Here is a 12,497-nt window from a genome sequence, read left to right as displayed (position 1 = left end):
TGCTTGGATAAGCTCTTCAATCTCCCTGGATCCCCTGGTGTCATCTCTTGTACAAGGGAAGGGATATGAAGCAGACATTCTCTACATTTCTTCAAGCTCTTCTCTGATTATACAATGTGCTAAAACATAGCCTTCCTTGAGATTTAAATACCTTCAGTTCTTCTCACTTAAAAAACAAAACAAAACAAAAATAGTGGGGTTTTTTTTTTTTTTTAAACTTGGGATTTTTTTTTTAACTTATTCATTTTGAGGCTATGAAGGCAATGCCTTAGACTTATCACAGGCTTTCATTCCATACAGATTTCTGAAAGTAATTTATAGCTTAGTTTTATGACATAAAAATTACATAAAAAATAATGTTTACCAATGCCTCCTTACTGCAGTAAACCTAACTTAAGGAATCCTTTGGCTTCTACTAATGTATAACTCAGCTATAATATCATGATTTATTGATTTCTCTAGAAGGATTAATGCTATGATAATTGTGCTTAGGAAAACACTTCCTGCACAGAAGAGCAGACTTTTTTTTCTTTCATATGAGTTATGTATGAATTCACTCAGGGTCTTCTCTACTAGAAGAAACTGGGCAATAATTTTTCTAGAAAGGATTTACTTCAATATCAGAAAATATTTTTGTATAAAGTCAAATGAAACTCTATTCATACCTTTGATTGACAGCACTTAGATGGGCCCTTCTGGAAGTATCTGCAGCTCTAAACACCTGTGCTTTGTACTGTCCCCACCACACCACATCCCATGTGACCTTTCATTTTAAACTGGGACAAGCTGTTAATCAGACACAAGAACTTCTAGGCACTTCCTTTACCCTAGTTTGCCATCAAATCCTTCCCTCATTTGTGAGGTAAATTTATATTAGAACTTACTCGGACAGTTACAAAGAGCCCACCATAAATCCAGGGCCTGGAAACACACCGTATCTGTCATTCTATGAATATATGTTAATGGGAGTAATGCTTTGCCATAAATCCTGTGCCTGAAAACACACCATATCTGCCTTTTTAGTAATATATGCTAATGGAAGGTAATGTTTTAAAATATAACACTTACAAAATTCATAAAGATTCTTGACATATTCAGATAAGAATAAGTTTAGGGTTATTTGTGTTTGTTTGTTTCTTTGTTTCTTTGTTTTGTCGTTGTTTTGGTCTTTACTAGGAAGAGACATAATAAAGCATTACCTAGATCATGCTCTCCAGTAGACAAAGCTATAGAAGATTGTCTTACTTGACTTGTGGGAAGAGCCACTCTATTGTGCTATTGGGAAGGTCACCGGTCCCTAAACAGGAGGTTCCTGAACAGTAGAAGAGATGAGAGAGCAGGATGAGAGAAAGCAAGAAGGATACATTTATGTCATTTCTTTGCTCTTGACTGTGGGTGGGTGTAATGTGACTAACTGAGTTCTTGCCCTGACCTCCTTGAAACCACAGCCTATGACCCGGAATCATGAGCCAAATAAAACCTTTTCCCCAAAGTCGCTTTCTATCAGAGTATCTGTCACAGCAACAAAAAGGAAAAGCAGAATAACCAATGAGACAAAACAGCTAGAAAAAAATGTCAAGCTGAGACTGTGAAAAGACACAGTAGATCACTAACTCCAAGTATTTGTTGACTACTGATGGGCATCAAAGACTTGGAGTCAAGTTTTATTTGTAAGAAATGTCTTAAACAAAATTCAACAAGTCAGCAAAATTTTAAAGAGTTGTGTTTGCATTTCACAACAATATTTCTGACATTATTAAATACTAGGTCAGTGCCAGTGGGTTGACTATTTAAAGTTATGTGTGTGTGTTCAATGCTATGTACGGAACACAAGACCTTGAACATACTAGGTAAATTCTCTATCACGGAGCTGGATCCCCCAGACCAAATGTTTAAACTTTTTCTTTAAATTACCAGTTAATTAAATAAATCTTGAATTTATAATTCTTTTAGGATTGGCCTCCATTCTGATCTATAAGATCAAGCTGATTGCTTAGTTCTTTTCTATGTCGTGAGTTACTAAGTGAGAACGTAAAAGGACCATTTGGTCTTTAGAAAGGTAGGAAATATATATCACCTTGTGGAACATTGGTAATGATTTTTCTCATTTGGAACTCATTTCTATTTGTAATTCTAAGTGTCAAGTGACTTGGAAGGCACTGCAACAGATAGAGAAACAAAATAACTGGCCTGCATTATGCAGAACAGGAAGCCCATGTCTATACCTGTACTAGCTAGCCCAAACTTAGACTAATCATTGGTCCACAGTGCTGTCCTCCTTTGGGGGAATAAAAAAAAAAAAGGTCATTCAAGAAAAAGCATATTCTTTCATCCCTGATTTGAATGGCTGGGGATAAAATGAATTCCAATTGTACTCAACCAGCTTCACAACCATGAACATAACATTAAGATCTTTACTCCGTAGATTGTCAATGCAAATCATCATTTGAGAATGTCCATAAAAGTTGTTGAAGCCTCCTAACTTCCCTTTAACATTTCTACAGTCATATTTGTAAGAAAACAACTCTGATAATAAAATCTTTAATAAAAGATTTATTTTATTTTATATGTATGTATGTTTCATCTGCATGTAAGCACCATGTACATGTCTGGTGCTGATAGAGGACAGGAGGAATTTGGTTCCCCCGGTCCTTTGAAAGAGCAGTGCATGCTTTTAACCACTGATCTGTTCCCTAATTTCTGATAACAATCTACTCCAAGTTTTTTTTTTTAAACATGGCCAAAGAAACAATACATATAATAGTGCCTGATCCCAAATTCATATTTTGACAGTTATGTAGCTATCAAGAATCCTATACCTCTTGTTCAGAAGAAAACCCTCTTCTATCCACAACTATCAAAAGCTTTTCCCAGGGATGTTAAATGCTGCTCTTATTTGTATCTCTTCCTGTAATGGTTCCACTTCTCTCCACATGGTTTTGCCTTTGCTTTTGTACATCAAAGCTCTCCCTGCCTCTGAGTTGTAATGTATAGAGCAGTGGGTGGTCCTTGCACTAGCAGAGCTAACAATGCCTGAAAATTCACAGGCTGGAAAATATAATTCAAGGGTCCCAGCCTAGATCTAGAGTAGAAGAACCTATCAACCTGTGTTTAAATATGCTGTCCAGATGATTGCTGGGCAGGATTGAGTTTGGGGACCACTATGGTAAATTAGTTAACTTGACACCATAGTGATTCAGCTGACAGGACACAGATTTACTAGCCCTCAGCCCTGTGTGCTTTAAGTAGTTTGTCCCAATTACCAAATAAAAAACTAAGACTCCAGGAGTGTAATTGACTTACCTGTATTGTTTAGCTACCCAGCATCGGAGATGGAAACCCTGATTCTTCTGCTTTTGCACAGCTATTACTTAATTCACTTCCCTTTAAAACAGGTGGTACATAGAAATATGAATTAAGGGAAGGAGAAGCTGACTAAAACAAAACAAGACAAAAAACTAATATTCATATTATATTATTTTTTAGCTACACTCAACATAGTGATTACTTAGACATTCTTTCAAAGAAAATTAAGCTAAATTGTTGAATTAGCCTAATACACCATCTCAGACAGGTCAAAAACATGTTCTCATTGCTACTGTATGCAGAATACATTTTAGAATGCTTGTATTCCAGTATGACAGATGTGACTCCAAGATAAATGATATTTTATTTTCATTAAAACCCAGACAGGTTTAAACTGGTAATAAACTAACAGACACTAACATGACCAGCTCCCCTTCTTAGGTAAACTGCAGTAATCCTTTTGATCTCTTTTTGGTATCAAATATTTATGGAATATTTTAGTGACACATAACATCCGTGATTTTGGTTAGAGTTTTTTTACTCTACAGGCTCTGGATAATTTTTTTTATTACCATGTGATCATCAAAGGGAAAACAACAGCGCTAGAGACTGAATCCAGACAATAGGCCAGCTGTTTGGACACTCACAGTAAGGGAGAGAAGCATTATGGGAACTGGGGTCAACTCTATGACAAAGGTAACTGAGGTTTTTAAAGAAAGAACAGATAGAGACTGTCTTAGCACCTTTTCTGTTGCTATGACAAAATACCTAAAACTGTGTATCATGTAAGGAGTAAAAGTTTATTTGATTCACCATTACCATTCCAGAGAACAGAAAGTTCAATATCAAGATTTGGCATCTGTCAAAGTTTCCTTGAAGCATCACTTGGTGAAGAAGAACAGATTAGCTTAGGTCTCTCTCTGTATGTAGCCATGAATGCCACTACAGAAACCTACCTCAACCTTGGTTCTCTATTTAGCCATAAATACCATCATATAAACCCACATCACCCTCATAACTCTGTCTAAGCCTTTGGTATATTACTAATAGCAGTTTTATTTAGTAAGGCCTAACAATATAGAAAAAATAAAGGCTTTGGATCCAAACATCAAATCAACTACATTCAAGACAGTATATATCCACTCTTTTATGTAATTTTGCCAAAGCTTTTTCTAGTATGCAATAGCACAATGCTTAACTCTGATATATTTTGTTAAGTTAATTGGGAATTTGAGTCATATATAAAAGTGCAAAGCCCATAAAGGGCCTTTGTAACAGCTTTGTTTGTGCTACCTATTATTTTTAAATTAATTTAAGGGAGCTGGAGATATGGCTGAATGGTTACATGAATACATTATTTTGTTGCCTTTTATTGACCAAAATATAAATATTGCTTAAATCAAAGATGCTACATGAAAAATAACATTTCAACACTGTGTTCAAAATTCTTCTACTTATAATTATATTAACTAATAGTTGAACATATATTTAAAATTTATAAAAATCCTTTAGATTTGCAATAACTTACCTATAACTGATAACAAATACATCTTACAATTTATTTTTTCTTTGAATTCATTTTGATATTTTGTTTTATTTTCATTTTTGTGTTATTGAGATAGGAATTTATTGATTCATAATTTTACAAATGAGACTCCTAGCAAAACCAAAAATTCTAGATTTCAGAAATGCCCTCATTTTGCCATGAACAGTCATTGATTTCCTTGGCATTCTTGACTATACACCAAGTGTATATTATGAACAACATGTATTTATTATGGTTCTTTAATGAAAATGAATTATAGAGGAGATGAGTTCCAACGTGATTCTTAGAGGACCAAATGCATAGCCATGACATACTACTGTGTGTAGCTACTCAAGCTCTGATGCACACGACTGAAAAGTGATGGTGACCAAGATGGTCTTCCATGTTAGCACATACTAGATCAGTTTGAGACTCAACAATTAATGGAAAAGAGGGAGAAATTTAACTTTAAAACTTCTAATATCATTATACTAAACACGACATATTTCAAAATATTGATTAAAACTATTAAAGTATCTAGTATTTTAATTGTCTTTGGGCTTGGTAATAGATATCTTTACACTGAGCCATGTGTCTGAGTCTCCAAAGTTTTTTAGTAGAAATAAATGTAGCATCATATAGGTTGCAAAACTGTAGAGAGGTCCCGTAGACCCTTCATTCACTTTTAAGCAGGAGGCTCTTTCAACTGGCATTGAATTTCAAAGTAGACACATACAAATATAATAGCAGCTGATTTAACAAACCTCAAAAAAAAAATTCTTGTGTTCCTGTCCAAGAATGATTATATATATGAGAGACACCTGCAGGCGTGGTTCCTCCCAAAGAGGCGTCCACATTCACAGGTGCTTGCAATAGATGCAGCCATTGTCTGTGTCCTTCAAAGCTTTCGAATTATGAATTAGTGACCTGTGGTATAACACAGACTTACTTTCAGAACTCAAAAGGGCATTAAACCACTTAAGTCTTTCCTCTCTATTTTGAAAGAATAGTAAACCCCCTTTGAAGATACAGGCAAACTTATTCTGATAGAAACATCAAGCAATACACATACACATACATCCTAGAGCATCATGTGATGACCCTTAAATATGTACATTTTAATGTCTCAATTTTAAAATGCTTAAAAGTAAATATCTATATGTTTCCCCAAACTAGCTGTAAACAAAAAGAGGGGGAGGGTGTCAGTCCTTTAAACATTTAGTTCCCAATTGAGGTAAAGCACAAACAGCCCCAAATGTATCTTAGCAGACGCTCTTGACAAGTTGTATGCCACAGAGTCTCCAAACAGCCAGCCGGGGATTTGGTGCTATTCATACCATGTTGTTTCCTCTGTTCAGCTTGGTCTCATTACCACAGCTCCAGCCTACTGCTTAGCCTTCAGAAAGTCTGCTTTATTATTTGTTAGAATCGTTCTTCCTGCCTCTTTTCTGTCAGTTTCCTGTCTCAGGAGAATACATGTGGGATATCTCACAGTTTACTGACATTTTGCAATCTCTCTTTTGGAGGCATAGCGGCTTATTACATCAGGATGCCACTTCCTGTCTAGTTAGTATCTTCTCCTTGACACAAGTTTATTAAGGTCCCCCACCCTCTGAAACTCTGATATTTTCCCCAAAACGGCACCACAATATCATTGGAAGAGTAGCATGTTGTCATTTAATAGTAAGTTATATTGCTAAGTAGTTTCTACAGAAACCCATTGTAAGAAGGAGAGAGGGATAAAGGAAAATAACCAGACACAGAGAGAAAAGAAGCCACAGGACTGGGCTTGTCCTGACCGTGTATGTGAGCTATATTATGTACCTTTATTATTCATTTTCTAATCTATGACTGAAGACAAAAATGGCAATACCTCCTTGATGAACAGTTATAGATATTACAATAACTGCAAGAGGGCACTTTTTAAATTATTCAAATGAATGTTTGTGACTACCCTGAGGGCAATAACCAGCGCAGGGTAATGTAAAAGGAAATTTTATTCACGGGATGTAATTGTTGTCTGGGAGGCTTACTGCCTCCATCTGCCAGGCCTAGTTCTGGAACCTTCTAGAACTCTACCTGGTTGGTTCAACTCAGAGGTTCTGGCTCAAAGTCCTCTCCTAGGTGACTGATTCAATTTGGCTTTTCTCTCTGAATTGCTCTGCTTGGCCTCAAACTAACTCTAGCAATCTTTTTTAATCTTCTGGCTACTTCTCTTGCTTGTTCTGTCTTGTCTAGTTTGGTTTCTCTTCAATCTGTCTCTATAAAACTCTCCCAGTAAAGCTACCTCTGCCTCCCTCTCTGTGCTGCTCTACTCTCTCTCTCTCTCTCTCTCTCTCTCTCAACTTTACTGTACTGCTTTTCATGAGCTCTATTGTATTCCTGTATTATAATCTCTTCTTCCTGTACTGTCTGCTCTCCCTTAAGTCGCTTCCTTTTTCTCTCTTCTCATGAGAGTTGAGCATATTCCATCCTGTCAAATCTTTCTCTGATCCATCACTTGTTTGTCCACTCAATTTGACATCACTTTCAAACATGGGTGGTTCCTTCTGCAAACTAACTTTATCTTCATTGTTTGGGATTAAAGATAAAAACTAAGGGCTTGTCTGTATTCCAGCCAGAGGGATTAAAGGTGTGTGCTAAGGGCTGAGTCACACCCTAACTAAAAACAAGTTCAAATATCCTGCAATAAGGTAAGAAATATTAATGATGTAAAAAATGCCCCAAATACACCTCAAAATCTGTCCTTGCAAGCACTGTGGAATGTCATGTTAAGGAAGTGCAGTGTGAGGCTAGATATTTCCTCTACACATGGATGGAAGTTTTCCTGCACAAGTCTCTTTTAATGTCAACTTTGCCATCCTAGCATTTCTTCTGGATTCTAGTAGATTAACCTGGAAAAGAAAAGGATAGAAACCATTCATGTCCTGAGTATAAGCCATTTGTTCCCTTGTGGAAAAAAAAAAATCTGAGGACACACGTTGTATACTACATTGAAGATGGTATGTCATGTTAGGTGATACACAATATGTGGGAACTTAGGATTTCCTTCTATGTTATCTGGCTAAGCCAATGAGGGTTTATCTGGTGTATGGAAAAGTTATATAGCTTCAAGAAGAATTTCCAAACTTCAGAACTACTAAGAGAAAACTTGCCTCTAATACTAACTGAAGCCCTGAGATCTAGACAAATTCTAATCACTGTTTGGGTACAGTATTCACAGCAAGATTCTGTGAGAAATATTGTTATGTTGACCACTTTTCAAATGATACTGAGACACGGGGTAGTCTGTTGACTTCTGTGGGCATTTGCCAATAGATACAGAGTCAGGAGTAAAAATGCATTTCCACCCTGTTTCCAGTGCCACATTCTCTTCACTGTGCTGCTCATCCAGCCTGAGCAAGCTCTATTAAAAGTAATGAAGTCATTCTTATTCTGAGATCTTCTTAGGCAAAACGAGTGGGCTTTTGCATGCCCCCATATGCCTTTTCCCACGTATACCTACAAACTTTTCAAAGAAAATCATCTTTACGTACACCCAACTTAGCCTTTTACTGGAGGAAGTGGTCCTGTTTGCTAATTACTACTTCTGTCCGTTTTCCCTTCTTTCTAGAAAGAAAAAAATAATCCCTTAACTTGGAGTATTGTATCTGCTTTTGTAAGATGGTATGGATGCTGAGACAAGTCTCTCTGTACCTCGGAATGTCAACACATTGGTCAAAGAAATGAATTTATCAGTTAAATGCAGCCAAGGGATTTAGTTTATCTAAATGTGCTACAAAGGAGAAATAGTTTACCATTGTTTTTACAGACTGAGGTAAATCTGACAGATCATTGACATATGCTACGGATTTAATTTAATACCACAGTACAGATGTAGGCTCTGATAAGTTTTTGTAAGAATCTAGGCTAAGATGAGTAGAGTAGTTTCAATATTTATGGGGTTGAAAATACAGAGGTTGCAAAGGAAGCATTTTAATTAAAACAGCATTTGCCTGTATAGGCTCGGAGTACAAATAGAGGGACAACCTCTCAAAGCCCTACCACTGGTTTCCTATACTTCCTGGGGTTCTCAACACATTCAACACTTTTGGCTCAGTTTGGCTATCCCATTGTTTGGCTTTTGCCTTGAGGATAATATAAAATGTACTTTATCATTTTTTTTTTAAATTTTTACTTTCTCCCAACTAAATATGATGACGCTTTACATCTCACCTTTGTGATTGTGTGTTTTAGGTATCCTAGAGATAACATCAGTGGAAATTGGAGTTGTTGCTGTCAAAGCCATCAACAGCAACTACTACTTAGCCATGAACAAGAAGGGGAAACTCTACGGCTCAGTAAGTAGTCTGATTTTGTTTTCGAAACACATTGTACAGTTAGTACCAGAGACTTGGATGCTTTCCTAGAGAAAACACTGAATGGCTTCGCTGTCATTTGATCACTACTAATAGGATTCACAGCATCTCAAGGGCTGACAAACAGCTTGTTCAACTCTATAATCTCCCGACTTGTTGGCCAATGAGTCTGCTAGACAGGCCATTACTGACATTTGTGAATGTTCAGAACTGCGAGCCAATCAGCCTTTCACGGAAGCATCTGGATGAAATAGTGCAGGGACAAGAGATGACAACTTGGAGAAAAATCCCTTAAAACAAAAAACATGGGCGGAATGGAACATCATGCACTATGTGTATCTGCTATAGTTAAAGAAAAAAAAAACATGGCTCAGATGCTGTGTACTTTGTTAAAATCACAAACAATGAAACAAGTCAAGAGATTCATAATTTTCCAGGCTAGTCTATGAACCCAAGAATTGCACATGCCTATGTAATAGTGATTAAGTTTAATTATACATGAACATTATAGACATTATGTAAAGACAAAGTACTGTCTTCACAGTAGGGTTTAATTCTACAAAATATTATACATGTAATAACAGAGGACACTCTTTTAGTAGGGTCCTCATGCTGCCTTGGGTAGACTGAGAAATGTTAAGTACTTTGAATATGACCTCTTCAAATTCAAGTCCAATTTATTTAGAAAAAGTCTTTTTTCACTGAAATCTCACATAAAATAATAATTATTTAGAATTAAAATCACAGTCATAATTAAAACAGAATTATATACAGTATACCCATTATGCTATTTAGACATTTAGAAGAAATGTCTTAGTTAAACATGTGGTTAGCTACTGTGTGCCAGGTACTGTTTGGCCTACCTCCCAAGGATGTATAAGGAAGAAGTACAGAATGACATATGGTGGTATACAACTGTGATCGCAGAACTTGGAAGGCTGAGGCGGGATGGTCACATATTCCATACCAGTGTGGACATGTAGGAGAACTTGTTCCCAAACAAAGAAAAATAACTCCTTTATTCATGTGAATTCACACATACACACACACACACACACACACACACAGAGAGAGAGAGAGAGAGAGAGAGAGAAAGCTTTGTCTTCAGTCATTTCATAATATATAGGGGAAAATGTCAACAAATATGAAATAGATACAGAACAATTAGTTTGTAAGAGAAGACCGTTAGTAGTACAGTAGCCTTGCGATGACGTCAGAAGTCTGCTTCAATCACTTGATTGCCATTTTAAGAATAATACAAGCAGGACAGTTAATGACTATGGATACGTCTTATAGTTTTGATCCTAGAGCTATACCAAAAATTACTAAATGAATTTAAATTTTTCTGAATTCCGCTATAGAGGAGTACTTGGAATATAGATACATAAAATTTTAATTGTATTTTTGGACGATATATAGCAACATCTGAGATGGTTATTTAATAATAAGTTCATCTTTCTCTAGCCAGATATTATGCACATTTACATTGTTGTAATTATCAAAAAAAACCTTTAAATTAGCATAAAGGTGGTTAATAGTTCTTAAACCTGAGTAAGTTTCAAAATCAGTGTGAGGATCTGTTAAACAACATAATGATGGAACACAATTCCATACTGTCTGATTCAGAGTCTAAGGACTAAGGACTTATACATTCAGTGAGGTGCCAGCTGCTGTCTGTGTTGTGTTGTTAGTGGTGACTTGAGAACTTTGTCTTTTATTCATATCAGCTCTACTGTTAAATGACAAGCCAGTCATGCCAAGACTAATCCTGGTATGAGAGCCACAGGAATTTTAATTCAATTTCTTCATTGTATATTATTTCCCCAAGAAGCCTAAAAAGGCAATAAAACATTTTTTAAAATAGCTTTATTTAGGGCTTTAAATTCTTATCACTTTTGAGAAAGTAGTGTTTTGTTTTTATTAAGCATGTTTAGGGTCTTACCAGATGGCCTAGCAAGTAAATGATCGTTCTCCCAAATCTAACAACCTGGGTTCAGTCTCCAGAACTCATATGGTAGAGCAATGATGACTCCCACAGTTGTCCTCCTGCTTACATGCACACACATATGCATGCCCCCCCACAGATACATACACACTACCAACACTACCACCATCACCACCAACAACAAAATAAATAAATCTGCTTATAATTTTTCTTTCAAAAATGTCATAGGCATGGATAAATGATGACTCAGTGGTTAAGAGCACTTGCTGCTCTTGCAGAGGACCCAAATTCAGTTCTCAGTATCCATATGATGGCTCACAACCATAGGTAATGCCTGTTCTAAGCCTTAAAATATTCTGCTAGCCTCTTTTGGTACCAGACATGCAGGTGGTATACAGAAAACTACACAGGCTAAATATCCATACACATAAAGTAAATCACTTTTAAACTAAAAAGCAAAACAAGCAAACAGCAATAAAATATGTCTGAATCCCAGACATATTCACATTCATTTCCAGCTACTTAGGGCTGAGGCAGGAGAATAACTTAAGCCTACACATTCATTTCCAGCTACTTAGGGCTGAGGCAGGAGGATAACTTAAGCCCATGAGCTCAAAGCTGTTTTGATCAACAAAGCAAAAGGTCTTAGTCTTTTAAAAATATCAACTAGTCCAGGTCCCTTCTTCTTCCACTGTATCAGAGTCAGAACGTAAGAGTACATCTATATGCTCTTTACAGAGTACTTAAATATACACATAGCCAAAGCCATCATAATACAGAGCCATCTAATGTAGATTAAGGAAAGTAAATTACATAATTTAAATTGTGAGAAAAGATGAAACCAATTTTAATGGTAAAACATGCTATTTTACAATGTGGTATCAAGAGAGCAATTACCCAATCTCAAATGAACTGTGACATTAAAAAAAAAAAAAAATTGTGACATTTTCTTCTCAGTTTCCCATTCCCTTCTATGCTGACACACCTCCTGTGCTTTGTGGATGCCTCTTCTTGAGCAATATTCTCTAAAAGTCTCTTCATTCAACTTCTTTGTTTAAACTTGTTGCCTGAGTACTCTACCATATCACCATATTACCTAGATATTATAGGCTAAGTGTCTGAAACGAACATCACCTGGTATTTCTATCATTGGTGTGTTTGCTGCCAACCTTCTACTAACAGGTTGTGACCTTCAAGAAGACTGAGTTACTCATCTCTCTCACTAGACACACAGCATCTAGGTCCACTATGTTTCTGGAGCATTATAATGCCCAAACATATCTACCTCCCTAGTAGCTCCGTTAGAAAACATGTTCTCTGCTTCTAGCCCATATAAGGACTAACTATCTAAAGAGTATACTGC

At 36.3% G+C, this 12,497-nt stretch overlaps 1 protein-coding gene across 1 annotated transcript in view; it reads left to right on the top strand.

Annotated features, from left to right (window-relative positions):
- Positions 1-12,497, top strand: part of Fgf10 (fibroblast growth factor 10) — a 76,558-nt gene that overhangs the window by 58,771 nt on the left and 5,290 nt on the right. The window contains exon 2 of the mRNA XM_034523658.2: positions 9,068-9,171. Coding sequence (XP_034379549.1) covers positions 9,068-9,171 — 104 coding nt within the window. The remainder of the gene's footprint in view (positions 1-9,067; positions 9,172-12,497) is intronic.

This window comes from Arvicanthis niloticus, chromosome 19 (genome assembly GCF_011762505.2).
Source record: "Arvicanthis niloticus isolate mArvNil1 chromosome 19, mArvNil1.pat.X, whole genome shotgun sequence".
NCBI classification, from domain to species: Eukaryota; Metazoa; Chordata; class Mammalia; order Rodentia; family Muridae; genus Arvicanthis; species Arvicanthis niloticus.
Note: the sequence above shows the minus strand (reverse complement) of the source record. Positions and strands in the feature narration are given on the sequence as shown.